General features: G+C 33.0%; 1 protein-coding gene across 1 annotated transcript; it reads left to right on the forward strand.

Moving 5' to 3' along the window:
• Positions 1 to 17,083: 17,083 nt before the first annotated feature.
• On the forward strand, positions 17,084 to 20,126 carry LOC127733440 (forkhead box protein unc-130-like). Its single transcript, XM_052242801.1, has 2 exons — positions 17,084 to 17,335; positions 18,850 to 20,126. The coding sequence occupies exons 1-2, from the start codon at positions 17,174 to 17,176 to the stop codon at positions 19,579 to 19,581; spliced, it is 894 nt and encodes a 297-aa protein (XP_052098761.1). The 5' UTR covers positions 17,084 to 17,173; the 3' UTR covers positions 19,582 to 20,126.
• The last annotated feature ends 2,552 nt before the right edge of the window (positions 20,127 to 22,678 follow it).

A 22,678-nucleotide genomic window follows, 5' to 3' on the forward strand; every position in this document is an offset into this window, starting at 1 on the left:
GATTTGTGCAAATGGCGTGACCACTGGTGCTATTAACTTTAATTTGCACTGAATATTTTCACCACAACCTCCAATATCTCATAGAACTAATGGACAAGGCTTTTTTGGAGTTTTGTCACAAACTACTACCTAAAATTATAACAATTTTTTCAAAGTATATAACTGGATTGAGTAGCCTCCCTAAGATTACTATAGGCATTACTTTAGATTTGTAAACTGACATCCCACATGTACAAATGAACTGTAAGGTAAGACCATTAGATGGCGGAAGCATTATGCAGAATCTCCAATCACTGGTCAGAATAACTAACTTTAGGTATGATTTACCGTAATATAGACTGTTAAAAGGCAATTTAAGATTTTAGTCTAGCCTTAAGCAAGAAGCAGGCCTGATGTTTCCCGCGGCGTCGTCAACAATATATTAGTTTGTGATTAGGTCAGTGTAAGGGGACCCATTAGTGACAGGTCAATGATATTTGGTATGCAGTTGTGTTAGAATTGGCACATATCACCTCATAATGGGTATTATTTGGCCTGCCCCTCAGTCATAGTTCAATGACTTTGAAACTTTTGCTTAGTTTACATGTGTTAGTTTGTGATTAGATCAGTTTAAGGGGACAATTTAGTAGTATGTTAATGATATTTGGTATGCAGATGAATTAGCATTAGCGCATCTCATTTCATGGAGATTATTTGGCTCCGCCCCCTCAGTCATAGCTATTGATTTTGAATGTTTTGCATATTTTACATGTTAAAGTTTTTGATAAGATCAGTCTAAGATGAATTTCGTATGTTAAGTGACTTTGATACTTTTGCATAGTTAACAAGTTAAAGTTTGTGTTAAGGTTAGGTTATAGGGAACCACTTATTATAAGTCAATAGTATTTGGTATGCAGTTTTATAAGCATGGCATTTCTCATTTCTGCTGAGGTTTATTGGTCCTGTACCGTCAGTCATGGTTCATTGACTGATTGTTTTGCATAGTTTACATGTTTAAATTTCAAACTCAACATTTGCATTACATGTATACTATCATTATTAAAAAAATCGAGAAATATCTCTGTGTCAAAAGTTTATTATTTCTATTTGAATCAGAAAAATATCTGCTAGATCCAAATATCAATAAACCTGAAAACTGAAAACTGCTATTAAACTGTGATGCGTTTCTATGTGTGTCACTTTTTTATTATCCATCTATACTGCCTTCTGAAGAGTCCCAAGTACAAATGGCACAAGGCGTATGTGAGGCGTCATGTCGGGGCCTTTTATAGCCGACTATACGGTATGGGTTTTTCTCATTGTTGAAGGCCGTACGGTTGCCTATAATTGCTTACATCCACTTCATTCAAACTTTAATGGATAGTTGTTTCATTGGCAATCAAGCCACATCTCCTTATTTTTATATCAACAGACGAAGAGATTTATCATACATTGTTGAACATTAAAATTATTTGGTAAAATACAAATTTTGTGTTATAAAAATAACAACACTGATCTATTTTTATAAAAATAAATTCAACAGTTGCATACTCCCATTTTCATTATTCAACACTTTCATTCAAAAAAAATATTGTTATCTATAAACCATGTGGATTACAAACTTTTTGAATGAAAGTGTAAATGAAAATAGGAGAGTAAATGTTGACTTTTTGTATAAAAATAGATCAGTGTTATTCGTTTAACTTCAACAAAAAAATTCTGCACTACCTTTTTCATTCTAAATTCAGTAAAATTATCATATTTCTTTTAGTCAACACAATTTATCTTACTTGACTTCTAGAAATAAAAAAATCATGAACATATAAAACGTATTTACCATTTTGTTACACATAATTTTTTAGATATGCAATATTTTCTTTTACATATTGTCTAGCAAGCCTAATGTGTCTAGGCAGAAAACATGTTCGAAGATGGTACAAAAATGACACAAGAATCGATTGTTGTGTGAGGTATTGTCGTCAATTTGATTCCATCATAATTAGTGAATCCACACATATTGTAACATTTTCTTTTGCAAAACATAATTTACCAATTGGAGCCAAACTTTGCAGTCATCTTGATTTGAAGATACTTCACAGTTTTTAAGATTTTTTGAAGTTCATCAGAAATTCAAAATACATGTTGGAGCCAAAAATTTGCCTGACATTACAAAGATTTCTTAATGAATCTCTTGGCATTGTGAATTTGGATTTTGAGGTGTTTGTCCCAATCCAAATCAAAGAGAGTTGGCACCAAGAATCAGAGTTTATGCAACCCTTTCAAAAATACATAAACATAGCTTTTCTCAGAAACCATCTCCAAAATTTAAGCAAAATCGTGCACTAAAGATGCTAGGATGATCATATACTAATAAGTATTATTATAATTTATAAGTTTCTTTTTTGCCAAACCAAAATAAATATTAAATGACCACAATGTTGCAACATATAATAAAACCAAATGGGAAAACATACTAACAGCTTATAAAAAACATCTCAAACATTAAAACGAGATGATGCACAAATGCACTAAGGCTTGCTCCTCTTCTAATTTTGAGCTTTTGCTGCTTGTCTAATAAAATCAAAGATAGATACCACTGGGGATAATATTCTAATGTAGAACAAGCTGTGTAGAACCATATTGGTAATGCATACAAATAGCAATTGCTTTAAAATTGTCTAAAAGATTTAACAAAATCTTGAATAAGTGATACAAGGGTGATCATAATTATACAAATTTGAGTATTTGGTGCCAATCTAAATAAAAAATGGCTGTTACCAATGGAAACAGTTTAACTTAGAACCTAACGAGAGAGACATACAAACCAAAGAATGCACAAATGCTACTAGGGTGGTGAACACCATACTAAACATACATTGTAGTTTAGCCCACAAGTTCAATTAAATAATACCTGTAAGTTCTGCTCAAAAAGGGAAGAAATATAGTAATACCTCCATAATATTACTATTTGTATCATGCATATCATGCAAAATTCAGTATGAATGTCGTAAATTACTAGGACTCAAACCGAACTATTACTACCCACACTGATCTGTGTCCACACTTGTTAAGATTATAAAGATAAATAAAAACAAAAGTTTATGTGGATGAAAACACAATCATTAGCTATAACTAGATATCATAGATGTGATAGTTTGACGTTTTGCACTAATCTTTCGCATCATAGGGGGTCTCATTGGGGGGTTCTGATCCCGGATCCCGCTTACTGTTTTGTCAGATTCCCGTATCCCGCTTACATTATGTACGTATAAAGCAATTCTCATTTTTTTGTAATTTCCCGTATCCCGCTAGACTTCATTTCCCGTTTCACGGCACAATAATTTGACTTTCACGTGTCACGCTTACAAAAAATCGGCAATCCCGCGTCACGCTTAGACCCCAATGAGACCCACATCATACAGTTTATTTGGTTAATTATCTTTCGGTTGTCTTAAAAGACTCGTTAAAAATAATACTAGCAAACTATTTTCAATATAAGAAGAAAAAACATTTAATTTTCTGATAACTAACTTTAATAAATAAATTAACAGCTTGCCCTTTTTTAATTACTCTCAAACTGAGACTCAAGCAAGCATAGACATTGTCCATACTTGCAAAGAAGATTAAATATATTTTCATTGTAACAGCTCCTTCTTTAAACCACGTTTGATATTATGACATCACTATCTGAAGAAGTTTATGACTATTCATATGTCTAAATCAAGATACCTATTGAGAAGATCCAATAATAACGATTAGGACTGCCTCGTGTGTAAAGGCAAGTGGAAGTGGTAGCACATTTCCAAAAATGTTTAAACGGTGTTTATGTCATCGTGACGACTGAATGATCGGTGAATGAACTTAAAAAACAGTTTTCCTCAAATGTAAAGATATCACAAACTTTAGCACTTAGTGTGAAGATCTGTCTGCAATCTGTTAAATGTATCCTGCCATGACGGAATCATCTGATCTATGTTGTTCGGAATGCCTTGTACACTTACGTTTACGTTGACATTAACTGTAGATGGATGAACGAAAGTCTGATGATCGTTAGTTTGCATAAATCCTTGACAGTTTGACTGAACAAATATTTCATTATTCCCTTGATAAGAATTTTGATACATTTCATTCGTGGTATTGGTTTCTTCTGAGCTATTGTTTCGACAAAAGTACCGGATTCGTTCCTCTGGAGATAGAATTGCTTCTACACTAAACATTGCAGTCAGGTGATCCGTTGGAGCCCACGTGCTTGTCATCGGAACGTATGCATTTTGTGGAACAATAGTACAGTATGGTTCGTCGACAACAGAACTTTTATTATCGTCCTCGTCGTCTTCACACGAAACCAGCTTCTGAAGTTCTTCGTCACATTTCCTTACACGGCGACGTGCTCTTCTCCTGCGGAAGTCGCCGTTTGCAAAATCGTCAATGTTAGCTGGGTGTATTGACCAGTAGTTTCCTTTGCCGTTCTCACATCTCCCACTTTTTACAAAACATTCGTTTAAAGATAGGTTATGTCTTATACTATTCCGCCAACTTCTTTCTTCCATTTTGTAATACGGATAGTTTTCTGTGATCCAGTGATATATTTCAGACAACAGCATTTTCCTTGGTGGAGAACTTTGTATGGCCAACGAAATCAAAGCTATATAAGACATACCTGGTTTTGGACTTGGACAGTTTTTCTCTCCTGTCTGAACCTTGTCTTTCAAAGTATCAACTTGATCACAATTTTCTATTTCCATTTTAACAGACCCCCTTTCCAACTTGCTGACATTAAAATTATATTTGTATTGAAACGAGATCTTATATATATCACCGGGGTTACCTAGTTCGGACAAGTTTGAAAGGATATATCTAACATTCATTTTGTAAAAATAAATTGAATTTCCCAAGATATTTCTATAATGCCAAGAAGTTGTTCACATATATATCATATGTAATTATATTTACTGATTTTACTAATCATTTTCTATAGTCTATATATCAAAAATATTACTTGTTATTAGAATAACTGCGAGAAACAATCGACAACATAATAACTGATCAATTCGAATTTATCGCGATTTTAACGACTATAGCAAGTCAGAAACGGTATGATATACATCTACAACAGTCGTTCCCAAACTTGGATACATTTTTATTTCAAAAACTTGAAAAGAAGTCATCTTTTTTTTCTTATAATGATTAGTTTATCAAAAAATTATATTTTAAGTATTTTTCACGATGTTATACATTTGCATATTGTTTTTAAGATATGAAATGATTGCGTTAAATTAATTGCTTGAAAAAGTTTCAAAACATTTCAAACAAATCTCGAAAAAACATTCAATAAATCGGAACATTTTGTTTGTTATGAAGGCACACAAGAGTTGATTGTTGTTTTTCCAGTTTTCCCTGTGGGGTTAGTTTTCTTTGGTGGATACTTTCTTCCTCTGTTAACTATTTAAACATCGTTAAACTACACCCTAAATTCCTTTTACCCTCTCTATTAGAAATATGCATTGTTATGCAGTGAATGAATCGCTATAAATAATATCCTATTTCTAATGTTTCCTTAATAATGTGACTTGAATTATATAGTTGACGAGGTATAAACGGAACTATTTCATATAAAATATATCAGTGAATCTCGGTTCGAACACAGTTGTAGTTCTTTTAACCATGATCTATATTTTAGACTCATTTATATGCCGAATGATGCTGATACTGAAGTATGTTCAAAAATCATGTCCAGGAACAAACAATTGAACCCTAGAAAATCAAACGGATTGAGCCTGAAGTGCAGGGTTAAAACCTCCTGCTATTATATCGCTAGCATGTATAACTTTTGAAATGATTGCTTCATTTGGCTTTTTTTCTTCTTCTTCTGATACATACGGAATAGTTTTTGAGTTAATAGTGCACCTGTAATTGTGAAATCGTAAAAAGAATCATTCTTTGAAATATATAACCTATTCGCTTCTGATCTCTCATCAAATCTGTCAGAATCTGTCAGAATCTGTCAGGAGAACTGTTCTAGGACAGTATGTAGAACTGTCATCCTGACACCTTTTAGACAGTTCTAGCTAGAACAGTTCTAACCTAGAACTGATTTAGACAGTTCTACCTAGAACTGATCCTGACAGTTCAACCCTAAAACAGTTTTAGACAGTTCTACCTAGAACTGACCAAATCTTTGGTCAGTTCTACGACTAGAACAGTTCTACGGCTAGAACAGTTCTACGACTAGAACAGTTCTACGATTAGAACTGATTTGGTCAGTTCTACGGCTAGAATTGATTTAGTCAGTTCTATCCATAGAACAGTTTTAAGAACTCTTTGTCTTCAGTGACGTCATTCAGAACTGTTCTACAATCCTGACAGGTTTGGTCAGTTCTACGGCTAGAACAGTTTTAGATAGTTCTGCTGACAGTTCTACGGTTAGAACTGATTTAGTCAGTTCTGCTGACAGTTATACGACTAGAACAGTTTTAGACAGTTCTAACCTAGAACTGATCCTGACAGTTCTACCTAGAACTGATTTGGTCAGTTCTACCTAGAACTGATTCTGACAGTTCTACTTAGAACAGTTCTAGGGTAGAACTGTTCTAGGTAGAACTGTTCTAGGACAGTTTAGAACAGTTCTATGACAGATTATTCTGGCAGTTCTAATGAGAGGTTAGAAGTGATCTCCACTGTACATTTTGTAGTTCTAACTTTCGTAAGCATAGAACAAAGCATTGAACAATATCATCTTCCTGCTACAAACATGCGATATATAGTTTGTTCCTGTATCAAAAGTGCGACTTATAGTTTGTTGCCATTACAAACATTACAAAATTGATCTTCAAAGTACTAGTAAGTCAAGGCCTTTGAGTCTGACGAATATATTGTTTTATAGTATATTTTGTTTCTATTACAAATTTACATGCTAAATATATCTCTTTTGCAAACATTTTTTTGTGATATGTTATGTTTCTGTAGCACAGGTTTTAATATATTTAACATGTATGTAATCCAATAGTGCGGTGATTTAAAATAGATGATTCCTCTGCGAAGTGTGAAAAACGCCCAACAGGGAAACAAAACTAAGCGTGACGTCGGTCGTGACTGCACATTGATGCATCATATTTTGATATACTTAAATGACTTATACAAAAAAGAAAGAACTCTTGAATGAATTATACAGCGAAAATAATTCGAATTTAGAAAAAGCAATGTCGGATCAAATTATTTAATATTGTTTGCGACATTTACGTGCATCCTATACATTTGTACGTCTCTTTGCAGGATAACCAATTTGCTTCATCTCGGAAAGTATGACAGTTACTTACAATTTTTATTGTATACTCATATGCAGTATTGGATGTCCTATTTTGTTGCAAAATGTCAAAGACATTTGTGAAATTGTTCGTTTACGCTCCTGTTTTACTAAACTAACAGTAAACTAATATATAAATCTAACGAAAAAAAGAACACATTTTTATAATTATATCTGTTACTTTTTTCTACAATTTATCAAATCGGTGCACATCATACAACATGAAATGTATGTCCCTTCTTTTACCGATACTAGATCAACCGTGAAATTATTTCTCCCTTTGAATTTCAAATATGTTGCGATGATTTCAAAGGCCGTGCACCATCTTAAAAATTGGCAAATTGCACACGGCATGTTCCTTGCATATCAGTGTAGTAAATTTAATTAAAATTAACCGCATATGTTACCAATTACGATTGGAAATTAATTGATTAAAACAATTTTATATTTACAAAAAGCGCGATACCATTTTGGAAACCAAGACCACATACGAACAAAAAAGGGTATCAGATGTTTACAACAGCCTTCATAAATATAGACATTTGTCTATCCTATTGCTATCGATGAAATAGCAGGATAAGCTAGACTTGTATGAAACTTCTTCAAATAGTTTATAAGATTGTTTATTGGTTTTGTGTTAAAAAGAAAGAGAAAAAGGAACTATGACAAGAGCCTGTTGTTCAGTGGTTGTCGTTTGTTGGTGTGCATGGTTCATAAGCGTTTCTCGTTTCTCGTTTCTCGTTTTTTATATAGATTAGACCGTCGGTTTTCCTGGTTGAATCTTTTACACTAGTGTTTATGGGGCCCGTTATAGCTTGTGTTCGGTGCATGTGAGCCAATTCTCCGTGTTGAAGGCCGTACTTTGACCTATAATTGTTTACTTTTTACACATTGTGACTTTGATGGATATAGTTGTCTCATTGGCACTAATACCACATCTTCTTATTTATATGAATATAATTGAATATGTATCTTAGACATACATTTCTGGTGGTTTTTTAAGACCTTTAAGAGACAAATTTTAGAGCTATTTTTCGCAACAACAACACGGCAAATTTATCGATGCATAAAAATAAACTACTATAGACAGAAGTTTCTCTCCTTGAAAACTACTTGATTGTTTATGAAAAACTGGCTTTTTAAATGTTATCTATACCTTTACTAAATGAGCGAAATTCCTTCTGAAATTAGTAACAGGATAGACAAAATATTTTATTTACTAGTTCTATGTTATGTTGGATTCAAACATGTTTGGGAAAATCAAAATCCATTTAGTAAAAATCGTTTAACTTTTGCTATATTTAAAAAGCTGAAAAACGATTTCATAAATTTTTGGGACCATTCCATTTCAAAAAGTGCTATTGATAAATGAGGAAACAAATTAAGAACCTACAAGGATTTGAAGACGCATTTGATATGGAGAACTTTTTAAAATTAGATATAGACAGAGCTGATATTTCAAATTTTGTAAGAATAAGGATAAGTAATAGTATCCTTATGATTGAAAAAGGCAGACATAAAAAGATTGCTTAAGAAAACAGATTATGCCCCCCCCCCCCCCCCCCCTAATGTAAATTTGAAGTTGAAGATGAATTCCACTTTACCATAAAATGTTCCAAACTCAATGATTTGAGGAATAATTTTTTCAGAATATTTCAGATATTTTACCATCTTTCAATAATCTTTAGTAAAAATCGTTTAACTTTTGCTATACATAAAAAACTGAAAGATGATTTCATAAATTTTTATGTTTGTTATGATTAATGTTTGTTCTTTGTTTGTGTGTTGATGACAATCCAGATTTTGGATTTTATATCAATAAGATCTTTGACTTGGACTTTGATTGTTATTTCATTATTAACCAAAACACATATTGTTACGTCAAATTATCGATAAAAGAATAATGGTATTTTATTTTTTGATACTGTCTTCTTCAGCTATAAACTGAGCTCGTCATTATGGCCTCGCTTGCTATTCTTGCTGATAAAGTCAGTATCAGAAACAAAATAGCCATTATTCTATATACATACACCAGTCTGTGTTTTATATCTCTCACATAGTTGCTTTTATACTTCCCTGAGTGTTCTAGGCTTAGGGGACAAGATAACTTCAACTTAGTATTTGATTTTATTTCACGGAAGTTTGAATTAAAAAAGTTTTAGTTTTTAAGTTATCCTGCTTGTTGTTACGGTCGTTATTTGCTGTTTATTAGCGTATCAAATGGAAAAATATATTGCTGACTCTTACTTTCTTTGTTTATATTTCAGATTGAAAAAAAAAATGTAAATAAAAATTGTAAAGTTGTGAGCCCCGCAGCAACGTCGTCACTACTTCATGTGTATCAATGTCGTATCTGTTTACCGGACGCCAATATTATGTCGTCACTGTTTCCAGTATATTAATGTTGTCACTGCCTCGTGCACAGCAATGACGTCATTGATTGATGTCACCAGTGAATTACACATCAATGTCGTCACTGTTTACAGAACAATCGTCAATGATTTATTCCGAGGAATGTCGTCATAGTGCCACATGCTGTTTTCATTTTTTCTTTCCAACGCTAATTTTTTTATGTCGAACATTAATGTCAAACATGGATTTTTCTCATTGTTGAAAGCCGTACGGTGACCTATAGTTGTTAAATTCTACGTCATTTTTGGTCTCATTGGCAATTATACCACATCTTCTTAATTTTATATACCAAAAGAACAGTACAAAAAAAAAATAGTGTTAACATATTATCACTGACACCTTTCTGATTTCCTGCAACAAAAGCGACGTTGTCGCTGCAGAGTTTGAATTGAAGATCACTTATCCAAAAGTTTGTCCATAGATAGATAGCAAGAACAGTGAGATGTTTGAGTAATGAAAAATACATATTTTTCGAAAAGTAATGCATCAATGTAAAAACTTCCCCTAACCAAAACATTTGAATACACTGCACTTTCAACCTTCATTGCATCGGCAGTATACCACGAAGGACGTGTACTAAACAACGTTGTTTCACATTACCGGTGGATGTTTGTTTGGTTTGGTTTGTTTCTTTTCTTTTCGTTTTGATTCTTTGTTTGAATTGTGTTGATGTTTTGTATTTCTTTTTTAATTTTGACTTTTCTGCTTTTTTTCACGGCACGCGCCTCAATCCTTAATCGTTTTGTTTTTATCTATGTTAACGACAGTGGGTCTTCCCCAGAATGTACATATTCAATTAGAGTGCTATGAGTTATGATCAAGGAATTGTTTTATCATATTGATATCCGCGATATATGATTTTTCTTTTTGTCTTTAAACTTCAATATTTGTACAGAGTTGTGTTGTGTTTTCAACACTCCCTAGCATTGGACAAAAGTGTTTGTGGCACCAACTGTGAAAAACACTAATAAATATTTATAATTAACTAATATAGAATTAACAGCTCAACATCAATTCAATCATTTTGAATGATATTAAATCCATCTTATGAATGCTCAATTGTTATGCAGTTTTATCAAGGAACCATTTATAGTAGGTTATATATTGCTTTTATCGATTGTAAAAAAAGATAAATGAATAAAAGTAAATGTGGGGTATTCTTCGATGAGACAGTAACCAAACAACATAAACAAATAACGGTTGGTTTTATCAATATGATGATAATGATGGGTAACTGTTTAACGTCCAGCGGCAAATACCAATATCAATATAAAAAAGACTGCTGTCTTAATGGAAAATATACAAAACAATTTTACCAGTATGGCATTTGATCCCATTTTTTCGTGTTTAAGGTAATTTCGACGTTTAATAGCAAGTGTGTAAATCTTGGGGAGTAAAATATTATTTTGTTTGTTTGCATAGTAGGATAATTTCAGCAATGTTCACCACTAGTATTTCAATTTTGTCTAGTTTTTACATTAACTGTCGTGAGAGGTGTTAACCACACACTGACAGGTGATACATTCGCTGTGTGTGTCCCGGTGAGTCACTGAATGGACTTCTTTATGACATTTCCTTTTTACGCGCGTGGACAATCATCACAAATCTTGACATGTCTTGTGATAATTATCTTCTTAACGGTACCACGTAATTGCTGATATTTCAATACAACTCAGCACTATGCTTAAACTTAACGCAAGTTATTTCTAAAATCAATGTGCCAAATACACTTAACATGTACACATGTAAATTTGGCAAATCAGCGCGAACTCTCCAATTACTATTGAAGAGTATAAGCCAATTAGTTATATACTGGAAATAAAATTGAAATTTTTTCATAGTAAATGCTTAAATATAGACTTTAACACTGAATTTTAACTTTTACAAATCTTTAAAGAAAAAAAAGCGACTTTTTAAAATACAACAAATGTCAACCTATAAAAACTTACACTTAATTTAACACCATCAATCATTAAACTCGATTTAATTTCTTTAGAAAAATTGTCAACTTCGAAAAAACGAGTGTCCATCCTATTTTCTTTTTGTCCTTATTATACTTCTGTAATTGAGATATATTATAAACCATATAAAAGTTCTTTTAAAATGCTGCGATTCAAAAAGTATTAGGAAGTAGGATAAAAGCTGGTGTCAAGACAACCGTAAAGGTTACAAAATAGAGAGGGAGACATACCGTACGTGATATTATGCACCAAGGTTACGAGAATTTAGCACCACAGAATTTTCTAAATATGATAAAATTCCTGTGTAACATCAGCGCGTGTTGGATTTTTTTGTTAAACCATACGGGATATCATTCAGTGATGAAAATTGCCACAGAAATAGGGGATAACAAATCACTTAACATTCTTTTTAAATTTGTATATGTGCTGGCAGTAGTAATGTCCAAGTGATACCAAGACCACAACCAAAACTCGTAATATCTTCCTTGTAATATCATATACTAACAGCGTAAACCGTGTCACTAGAGGTCATGATAGTGTATAAACAAAATAATGACTCCTAGAAAAAAAGTCATCAATTAGTTTCTTCCTTTGTAAAACAATTATTTATTATAATAATGTCATGAACAAAACTTGGTTTCAGCGTTGTGCATGAGGCTGTGGTATATAGTCATGCAAATAAGGCATTGGTGAAAATAATCAGACAGTTTGCTTGTATCAGGGACTAGCAAATTAATGATAACTTGTACAGAGTTACAAGATGTACACAACATATATATTTACGTTTAATTCTGTTTAAGAAAATTTCTGAGAAACATTTAGCATATTGAAACAAAAAGATCTAACTTTACTATTGTTATATATACATTTGTTTACCATTTATTTGTCATATGTGTATTAAAACACTGATTTAAGGTTTAAAGTAAATATGTTAATTGAAATTCGAATAAAATTTTCCATCCATTTTTCGTCATTATGTGTTTTAGTAATTTCAATTACTCTAAATGACAACTAGGACACACTTTTTCTGAACTATGACCCCCGCAGCTGATAAAGACCTGCCAAACACCTAGTTCTGGTGTTGACAATTAAATTACAACAAATTGACCGATAAGTATACGCTAAGGAAACATGGAAGTGCTAATTATCAATCTTTTAAAAGATGATAAAGACATTTGTCCAATTCTCTACAAATCATTAGTGAAAGATTAATTTAAATACTTTAAAATTTAGAAATACCTGTTCTATGACCACAATACGTTCAAGTTATGTGTTATATGGTGACAGTTACAAAAAATACATCTTGGTAATTCGTAAAAATCTTCTAAAGCCTTTGAAATATTATGACCTATAAACAGATTCTGAACTGTGTATATACCCACAATTATATTAAAGTCTGGCCATTCTAAAAGTCCTATCATGTATCTACTGTTTGGTTATGAACTTGACCTTATAAACGAATTGTTGTCTTCAATGTATATACGTGTACCTCCATGCTTTGATAGTTCTGTCTTACACTTAAGAAATCCTAGCAGAAGTATAATAACTTTTAATTACACATATATATATTCCGACATTGATATTCAAATCAAAACCTTTACAGTTCATGAAATTGTGAAAATTCAAGGTTTATACGAGATCGTTGTAACCATGCTGTTACATGAAACTTTAATATTGTCCAGAAATGAGATGTCAAGAGACCTTAACTTTGTCCAGGAATGAGATGTTAAAACTTTTGTTAAAAGGGGACAAACTATCGATAATACGAAATCAGAGACCCTTCTCTTCCTACCGCAAATCATTCAGCGAAAAACAGAAAAGAAATGCTTTCTCAAAATATTTGAATTTGGTTGATAATGGTACTAATTGATTCGAAACTATCTTTATATGACATCGATTTCTTAAAACAATAAAAGTACTGAAAAAACCCGTGTTAAATACTAACTCTCTCTTCATCTTGAAAATGCATGAAATACTTGCCACTGGACACTGAAGAAACAAAAATATGTTAATCTATTAAATACCCGAAAAACCGTTTTATGGTTGAACCGGAGGTTACCAATATTGGTGTGCATTAGGTAAGCTGTAAGTCCATTGCCTGACGGTCTTTTTAAGGATTTTCTTGGACTGTGGCACTTCAAAGTCGGGTAATATAGAAAACATGAACATTGTAGCATAAAAGAAAGGTGTTTTCCATTAACTCTCCATTTTGAGGGAAGAACGTTCGTAGTCTCTAATACATTGCGATCTTGCGTTATTTTGACTCAGCACTTGTAATCATCGGAGCTAATTTATACAAAAATGTTGTAATGTGCTGCGTTTGCAAACAAAACATATGATGAAAAGGTAAATCTTGTTTATATATGCTGGTGTGGATCATAAGCATAAATTTAGGCCAAAATTCATTGCACACGAATAGAAATAACGCAGTCATGTGACAACATTTCAAAGTTCAAGGACATTGAACAAATGGTGGCTGAGGGGAATAAAGCTTTTGTGTGTGGTAATCGGTGAACAGAAAGTTCATATTGGTGGAGAAAATGAATAAGAAAGCGAATGATGTCTAGGTCTGGCAATTCCATGTCTTCTGTTTTTTTTATTTTGAAATATTTGCTACTGACCTTTGAGCAAACAACAAACAATTAATCTGTTATCCATATGTTTTGAGTTCTACAAAATCTTTGTATGCATCTTGGTACTGTGTACTTTAGTGCCTTATCAAATACAATGTAGCTTCTTAAAACACAAAGCAGACAATGGTCCTGGAGAGCTAGTCGATACTAAGCATGTGAATGACTGCTTTCTAAATGATCTTTTCCTTTGCTATGATTTACCAGTCACAGATGTATGATATGACATGTCGTTTTTCCGTCCTTAATTTAGTGTTGATTTTTCAAATTAACCTTTGAGAAATTTATTATCAGGTATACTAAATCTTAACAGCAGCACAGCGGATTACGTAAACTAGGCTGCGCGGTGACATATAGCTGCTAACATCTTCGTCACTTGGTCTCTGTTGGAAAGTTGTCTCATTGACAATCATACCGCATCTCCTTGTTTTATAAACATCTACAGGAGGTAATTTGTCATAAAACAGGTACAAGTGCATATGTACCATATTACTACAGCTATCTAAACGATTGTATGTTCTATTTCCTAAGATATATCGAAATTAGTTATTCACTTCGAAACTTAATATTGGATGACATGCTATATATCTATTCTTTTAAATTTAACGACAAAATGTCATTCCCTCATCTAATATATTCCATAACAATTAATGTTAAACATATTAATCCGTGAGTAGAAACATTAGTTTATGTTATGCATTAAGAAATGTAAAGTACCCAGAAAAATATTTTTCGCAAGACTGTGAAATCTCTTTAACTAAAATGGCACGTTTTTATACTTCTAGTAAAATGTAGAAGTCAGTGGGAAAATGTATATAACAATACAGAACACTTCCTTTATGCTACCCCCTTTTTTTGTAATTTGATATTTGTATCTATAAGGACATTAAACGAAAATTCTGATAGAAGAAAGGGGACATGCACATATCCGTTTAGAGGTAGTTTTCTGTGCACATATCAGTGTAGAGGAGTTTTCACGGCATATATCCGTGCAAAGGAGTTTTCTCGGCACATATCCATGTAAGGGAGTTTCATGGCATGCACATATCCGTGTTAGCGAGTTTTCACGGCATGCAAATATCCGTGTAAGGCAGTTTCCTCGGCACACATTCGTTTAAAGGAGTTTTCACGGCATCCACATATCCGTGTAATGCATTTTTCTCGGCACATAACCGTGTAAGGCAGTTTTCTCGGCACATATCCGTGTAAGGCAGTTTTCTCGGCACATATCCGTGTAAGGCAGTTTTCTCGGCACATATCCGTGTAAGGCAGTTTTCTCGGCACATATCCGTGTAAGGCAGTTTTCACGGCACATATCCGTGTAAGGCAGTTTTCTCGGCACATATCCATGTAAGGCAGTTTTCTCGGCACATATCCGTTTTCCCGACCTGATCAGTAATACCACCAATTTGAACCAATTAATTTGATAAATAATGTCAGCATTTCATTCTTTAGTTTATAAACTGCATTAGTGTGTAAATCTGAAGATAATGATTATATTTATAGTACAATCAATTTCACATGCAGTAAAACGACAATTGCAAAATCAGACGAAACTTTGCAAAAATATTATACAAAATGCTGGAATATTTTTTGTTGAAATCATGTACATTTTATTTGATAGCAACTGCTAGACAATCTGAACAAACGAAAAGCGGACTGGACCGAGCCCCTGTTATGTCAAGATAAACGAACGAAAAGTGAACCGAGCCCATTTCATGCTATGGTGAACGAATGAGAAATGGACCAAGCCCGGTCCAAGATTATAGGAGTGGTCGAATTGTATATTACACAAAATACAACACACTTGAAACAAAAGGTCAAACGAGAAAAAATAGCGTTAATTCAAAAGCAAGGTTAGGTTGATGTAATAATATCCCAATGGCGTAGGAGCTTGGGGAGGACAAGGGACGAATTCCACCTCACCTTTTGGTCAAAAAAATTTATCAAAAATAAAAATAAGTAAAAAAAATTAAAGCGGATACTGACTTACTTCTATACTATTAGGAATCATTTTCTTTTTTTGGTGGGGGGTGGGGGGAGGGACTTCCAGAAGTTTGCCTCCAACACACTTTTCAGCCTACTAATTCACCACACTATGTCATCCCCACCCCTACATAACCCCATGCCATGCTTTTCTTAATTTAATTTTATTTAATTTTATTACTTTATTTTTGTTATAAGACGTAATATTTTCATCGTTAAACCATTATACCGTTAACTTGCTTTTAATGGCTCCCGGATCAAAGATTCGAAGTCAAAGAGTGTGCAATGCTTATTTTTTATCGTACCAGTTGTAACAACGCTCACTGAATTTTCTTTTATAAATTCATAACAAAATTATATACAAAAAAATCTTATAACACCTTATTTCACTATATATAACGTTCTTAATATTGTTTAATGGACATTGTTATAAATATATAAATATCAAATATATATTTATAGAATTCAAAAACTTATAACTATTACTATTATTATCGTGTTGACTATGATAAATCACTTCCAGATTACAGAATTATTATTTTCCAGCTTTTCTTAAATGTTATTTCATCAAAAATAGTTCTTGCTTTATTAAAAATACACGAAATGAATAAAATTGTCAGTTTTCCTTGATTTTATAGTTCGCACTTTATTTTCAACATTACAATAATCAGTTTTGCACCTGTCAAAATATTTTTGAATAATGAAATGTCATTTAACAATATGAACCGTTATCTCATTAGAGATGGCATTGAAATCAGACCACGTGATTAAGAACTGTGAACAACTCAGCAAGTGAACTGGACTGTCAACAAGTTGTCGGGTATATAAACTGATTCGCTAACATAACAAGTTATTCTTTATTATTTCTTCGATAAGCTTGTTCCTTTTGGATATTAGAAATCATGATTAATTCACAGTTCAGCATCGATTATTTGACCAGAGTCGACTCGGAAACAGTCCAAAGAGATTCTATCTCGAGCGAGGGCGATAGAGTCGAGACACCATCTCCATGTACAAGTGAAAGTGAAAGTAGCTGCAGTGACAGTGCCGAATCTATTGCACAGGTATGTTGTCTCATTTAGTTCAAATTTTTAATTGGTAGAGGGGACATTTTTTGGAAGAGGCACACTGACGATCACTCGTAATATGCCGGGGATTTTGCATCTAGTATAGGTTTGCAAACGATTCCTAGTTCAATATATTGAATCATGCAAATTTTTTCCTTAACTTATCTATATAAGCTTAATGAAAGCAACCATAACAGTGCATATATCTAATAAAACAAATGCATTTAATTGAAAGTATAAATGTGCATAACAGTCAACAGAAATTTCAAAAGTAGGAAACACAGGAGGGCTGATCCATTCCCTGGAACCATTTGATTACTGTTGTGTGTTGTCTTAATCAGAGTAATCATAAAACCATATAAACTTCAATTTAATTGCAATTGCCGTAATGCTCCAGGGCTTTGAAACTGGCCCCTACAATTCTCTCTATAAACACAGTTAGAGTTAGGAAAACAATAAGTTAAATATTCTGGCCGTCATCCGTTCTGCATTTTATAAAAAAAAACTTTGGGGAATCGCTTCTTCTAATTAAGATATAATATACTATACTACTTACAAATTTACCGATTCCTTAATTCGACAGCAGCTAATTAAAACTAGTCAAACTAACCAGTAGGTGGTAGATATACAACATATACACAAACAGTATCCCTTTTTTTATGCAAAAACTTCTTATTTGTTGTTGATCAATGTTATTGTTTTATTTACTGATCAATTTCTGTTTTATTATGATGTTGTTTCATTTAATAACATTCACAAGTATCACAAGTATTAGCCAACAACACGTAATAACATTTCCGCGATCTCAACAAACAGAAAATAAATATTAGCAACAAACATGAATATGACATATAAAAAAAAAACACAATGAATAAATATTATTCCAATATGATAAGTTTATTTTCTTTGGTGTTATAAATAATAATAATAATAATAATAATAATAATAACAATAAAAATTAAAACAAATTTTATTGGCTTCTGTGTAATCATAGATTGGAATTATCCCCGAAAAAAAACAAAATATAAATAAATCACAACGGTATGTGAGAGTACTGCGTCTTATGAAATTGAATCCTTGCCCAATGTAAGAGATCATTTTCATTTCAACACCCCCCCCCCCCCCCCCTCCACCTTCCTACTCTAGGTAACCAATTTAATTGTAAATTTCTATTCTTAAAATATAATGGAGCCGTGTTCGTTTATATAACAAAAAATGAAATAAACAATAGACAACAAACCAACAACATAACTAACAAAAATGCATACTTGAAAATTCAAATTGAAATTTATACGAGCATTTTAACAACTGATGCCATTCAAGAATATTGAAAAAGAGGGAAAATATAAGAAAACAGTTTACGTTTATTTACCATAAACAAGTGTAATGCAGATTTGAATCTGCAATTTGTAGATAATTGCAAGCATGCTACAGCTGTTTTAAAGTAATTCTGTTTTTTAGATGCTTATCTTTTGTTTTATTTTCTATAATATTTATTTGATTTTTTACAGGTTCTGTTATCATTAGACAGATCGATCAAGAATGGCTTATGTTCCAGTGATCCCAACGAAAAGCCACCGCACTCTTACATCGCAATGATTTCCATGGCAATACTCAGTAAACTGGACAAAAAAATCTTACTGAATGATATTTATCAATACATCATGGAAAATTTCCCGTTCTACAACAACAAGGAAAAGGCATGGAGAAACAGCATACGTCATAATCTTTCCCTGAACGAGTGCTTCATAAAGAATGGCAGGTCCGATAACGGCAAAGGCAACTATTGGTCCATTCATCCAGCATGTATCGATGATTTTTCGAAAGGAGATTTTAGGCGGCGACAAGCAAGACGGAGGGCAAGGAAAAGTACAGTAAAATCTGTCAATGGATCTCCTAATGAAAACGACATCCGGTACAACTTGGGATATGTACCTATGACATCGTCACAAATTGGATTCCACCCATACTCAATGAAAGGATCTCCAATGCATTCAAACCCGCAAAACCCATATCAGATTTTCCCGTCTCCTGGATCTACATTCGGAATTTCAAGAAAGCCTTTCCCGGCAGCCATGCAGTCGTTTGGAAGTGATTCATTATTTCCCGTTGCACCTTTAGCGTCAGTGGGACGATCATTTAATGTACCATCCACATACTGTACATCGTCATCTTTCAGCCCGAGCACGAATCCAGCCTTTTATTCTTCTTGTCAAATACAGAAAGGGTTTTCTGATTGGTAAAAAAACGTATCCCACGTTTTACAATGTGTGACTTTAAATTTTAACGATCTTTGAAAAAAGAAAAGCTTCATGTGCAATGAAAACCGATTTTTATACGGTACTGGACAATTTTTTATTGTCGTCTGCAGGTTGGACATGCAGGATTGTTTTTGGGAAACTCGGAGCAATTTATTGAACAATTATACAAGTAGAATAGCATTGTCTGTAATACACAGATTGGACTATAGTAACGTTTTTTTTTGTATTGCGTTTGAAGTCGGCTGGTTTTGTAAGTATTTCTCAGGAAATTAAGAAGGACAAAGTGGCAGAAAAATATAAAATTGCGTGGTCAACTGAACATTAACATTTGAATTTTTAGTTGTTGATGTTGATTTTATTGAAAATAAAATCATTCATAGTTCAGCAAATGTCAGAATATATATCGGACTGTATTTATTTATCTTTTCTGTAAATATCAACATACTAAGAGATGATAGTGCTAAAATTTTAACGATTATTGTAAATAAATATATATAAAAAGGTGCAATAAAATTATTTTTCTATTATTTGTAGTGTTATATAAAATAATATTTTCAGATGAAAATTAACAAGAAACTGATATTGGCAAAATAATTCAAACCCTCTTTTTATAAATCCTTCATCTTTCACTTCCTGGACAATTGATCAATTTAGACCTCTAGTTCAGCGGAATTAGTATTTTTGTCTCGCCTTGACGGATTCAAAAAGCAAGACCTAGGTATGCTGTAGTCGGTGGCGGCGGCGGCGGCGTCAACACTGTATTAGTTTATAATAAGGTCAGTTTATGCAGAACCACTAGTGGTTGGTCACAATGATATTTGGTATACAGTTGTTTTAGCATTGGCACATTTCATTTCCATGGAGATTATTTGGTCCCGCCCCCTCAGTCATGTTCTATTGACTTTGAAACTTTTGCTTAGTTTACATGTTTTGGTTAGTGATTAGGTAAGTTTATGGGGAACCACTAGTAGTAGGTCAATGATATTTGGTATGCAGTTGTATTAGCATTGGCACATTACATTTCTATGGAGATAGTTTGACCCTGTACCTTCAGTCATGGTTATTGACGTTAAATATTTTGCATAACTTATAGGTTTAAGTATTGCTATTTTAATTTCAACATTTGCATTCTACTATCAATTTAACAAAAAGATGAGACATAGCTATGTGTTAACAGTTTTTTTTTTTTTGGTTTGTTGTTTTTCATATCTTTCATGTTAGAGGTCGCCAAAAGTAAACGTGTAATATTCCACAGGCGTCCTCGTCAATTGAGTTGAAATGGTGGTGTGCATGACGAATGTTACACATCATAAAAAAACTTGACACGTCTTGTTAACAAGGTTGGGCGGTAAATAAAAAAATACCCGGCTTATAATTTTGTACGTCAAACGCGCATTTCGTATACAAAAGACTCATCAGTGACGCTCAAATCAATAAAGTACGAAGTTGAAGAGCAATGAGGACCCAAAATTCCGAAAGGTTTTTCCAAATACTACTAAGGTAATCTATTCCTGGAGTAGAATACGTGACTTTCTTTCCTGTGACTGTATCTGTCCATTTGCCCAGTAATTGACCTGGTAGGGACGGGTTTTTATAGTAATGTACACTCAATATTTCAATTGACAAGTTTTTACCAGTGTTAGTATTTCCCGGCATTTACCGCCGGCCTGGTCAATATGAGTATTGATCGTTTTTTTGCCAATCTTACTTGTTAATCATCATTAAAAAGAAATAACAAAAATGCTTCAAAAACAAAAACAAAACAACGAAACTATCACTTACACAAACACAAGCCGACTAAAGCATCAAGCAAACAAAACAAACAGAAAAAAAAAAGAAAAAAGAAAAACAACCAGAAAGATGACAAAACTCTATGGAAATTAAAATAAAACAGCAAAATTCAGAAACAAGGTACTTTTCAAAGAAATACTCAATACAAAGGCTATGTCTGTATGAAAGTAACCAACTCCCCATAAGAAAGGAAATTTTAATCATGTTTCCCCCTATATAGGGGTTTAAAAAACGAAGCTGTGAGCATTGGGCTACAAGAAGTCTTAACAATTTTATTTTCGTGTAAGAAAAGAAAAGACATGAAACATGGTTATGACATTCAATCACAAAAGGAACATTGAACAATTAAACTTACATGGAATGATTACCATTATTCATCTTATAAGACTGGAAAGGGTCTTCAACGACTCGCACCTAACTTTCAATTAGGATGACTGCTAGCACTGTTTTAAACGAATATTATGGAACGCCATAGCTGTCTTATGTGTCTTTTTTATTGCTTTTCTATTATACGAAGGTGCTTTTCTATTATACGATGGTGGTTTTTTATTATACGAAGGTGGTTTTCTATTATACGAAGGTGCTTTTCTATTATACGATGGTGCTTTTCTATTATACGAAGGTGCTTTTCTATTATACGATGGTGGTTTTCTATTATACGAAGGTGCTTTTCTATTATACGAAGGTGGTTTTCTATTATACGAAGGTGCTTTTCTATTATACGATGTTGGTTTTCTATTATACGAAGGTGGTTTTCTATTATACGAAGGTGCTTTTCTATTATACGATGGTGCTTTTCTATTATACGATGGTGCTTTTGTATTATACGAAGGGGCTTTTCTATTATACGATGGTGCTTTTTTATTATAATAAGGTGCTTTTTTATTATGTGATGGTGGTTCCCGTGATTAACCGGAAGCGTGGCGTGTATTTGAATCTCACCGAACCAACATGGCGGCCATGGCTGTGAATACTTAAATGTTAAACGTTTTACAGAAATTAAACTTGCAGCAAGCATTTCCAAACTTTGAGAGAGAGAAAATCACTCCATAAAATTGTATGTAGGCTTTCGACACATGAAATGGAAATATTAGGTGTATCTAGTAGGGCAGATATGAAGTTAAGAACTGAATGTGTAAAATATGGAACGTCTGCCCCTAATAAAATAAACTCTGAATGCGGCCCTCCGAAATTTGATATTCCAAAGTCTGTTCTAAAAAATGTTCTGGAAAATGGATTTAAAATATCCGACATTTCTAAATTGTTGTCCGTGTCTGAAAGCACCATT

This window comes from Mytilus californianus, unplaced genomic scaffold (genome assembly GCF_021869535.1).
Source record: "Mytilus californianus isolate M0D057914Y unplaced genomic scaffold, xbMytCali1.0.p SCAF_3, whole genome shotgun sequence".
NCBI classification, from domain to species: Eukaryota; Metazoa; Mollusca; class Bivalvia; order Mytilida; family Mytilidae; genus Mytilus; species Mytilus californianus.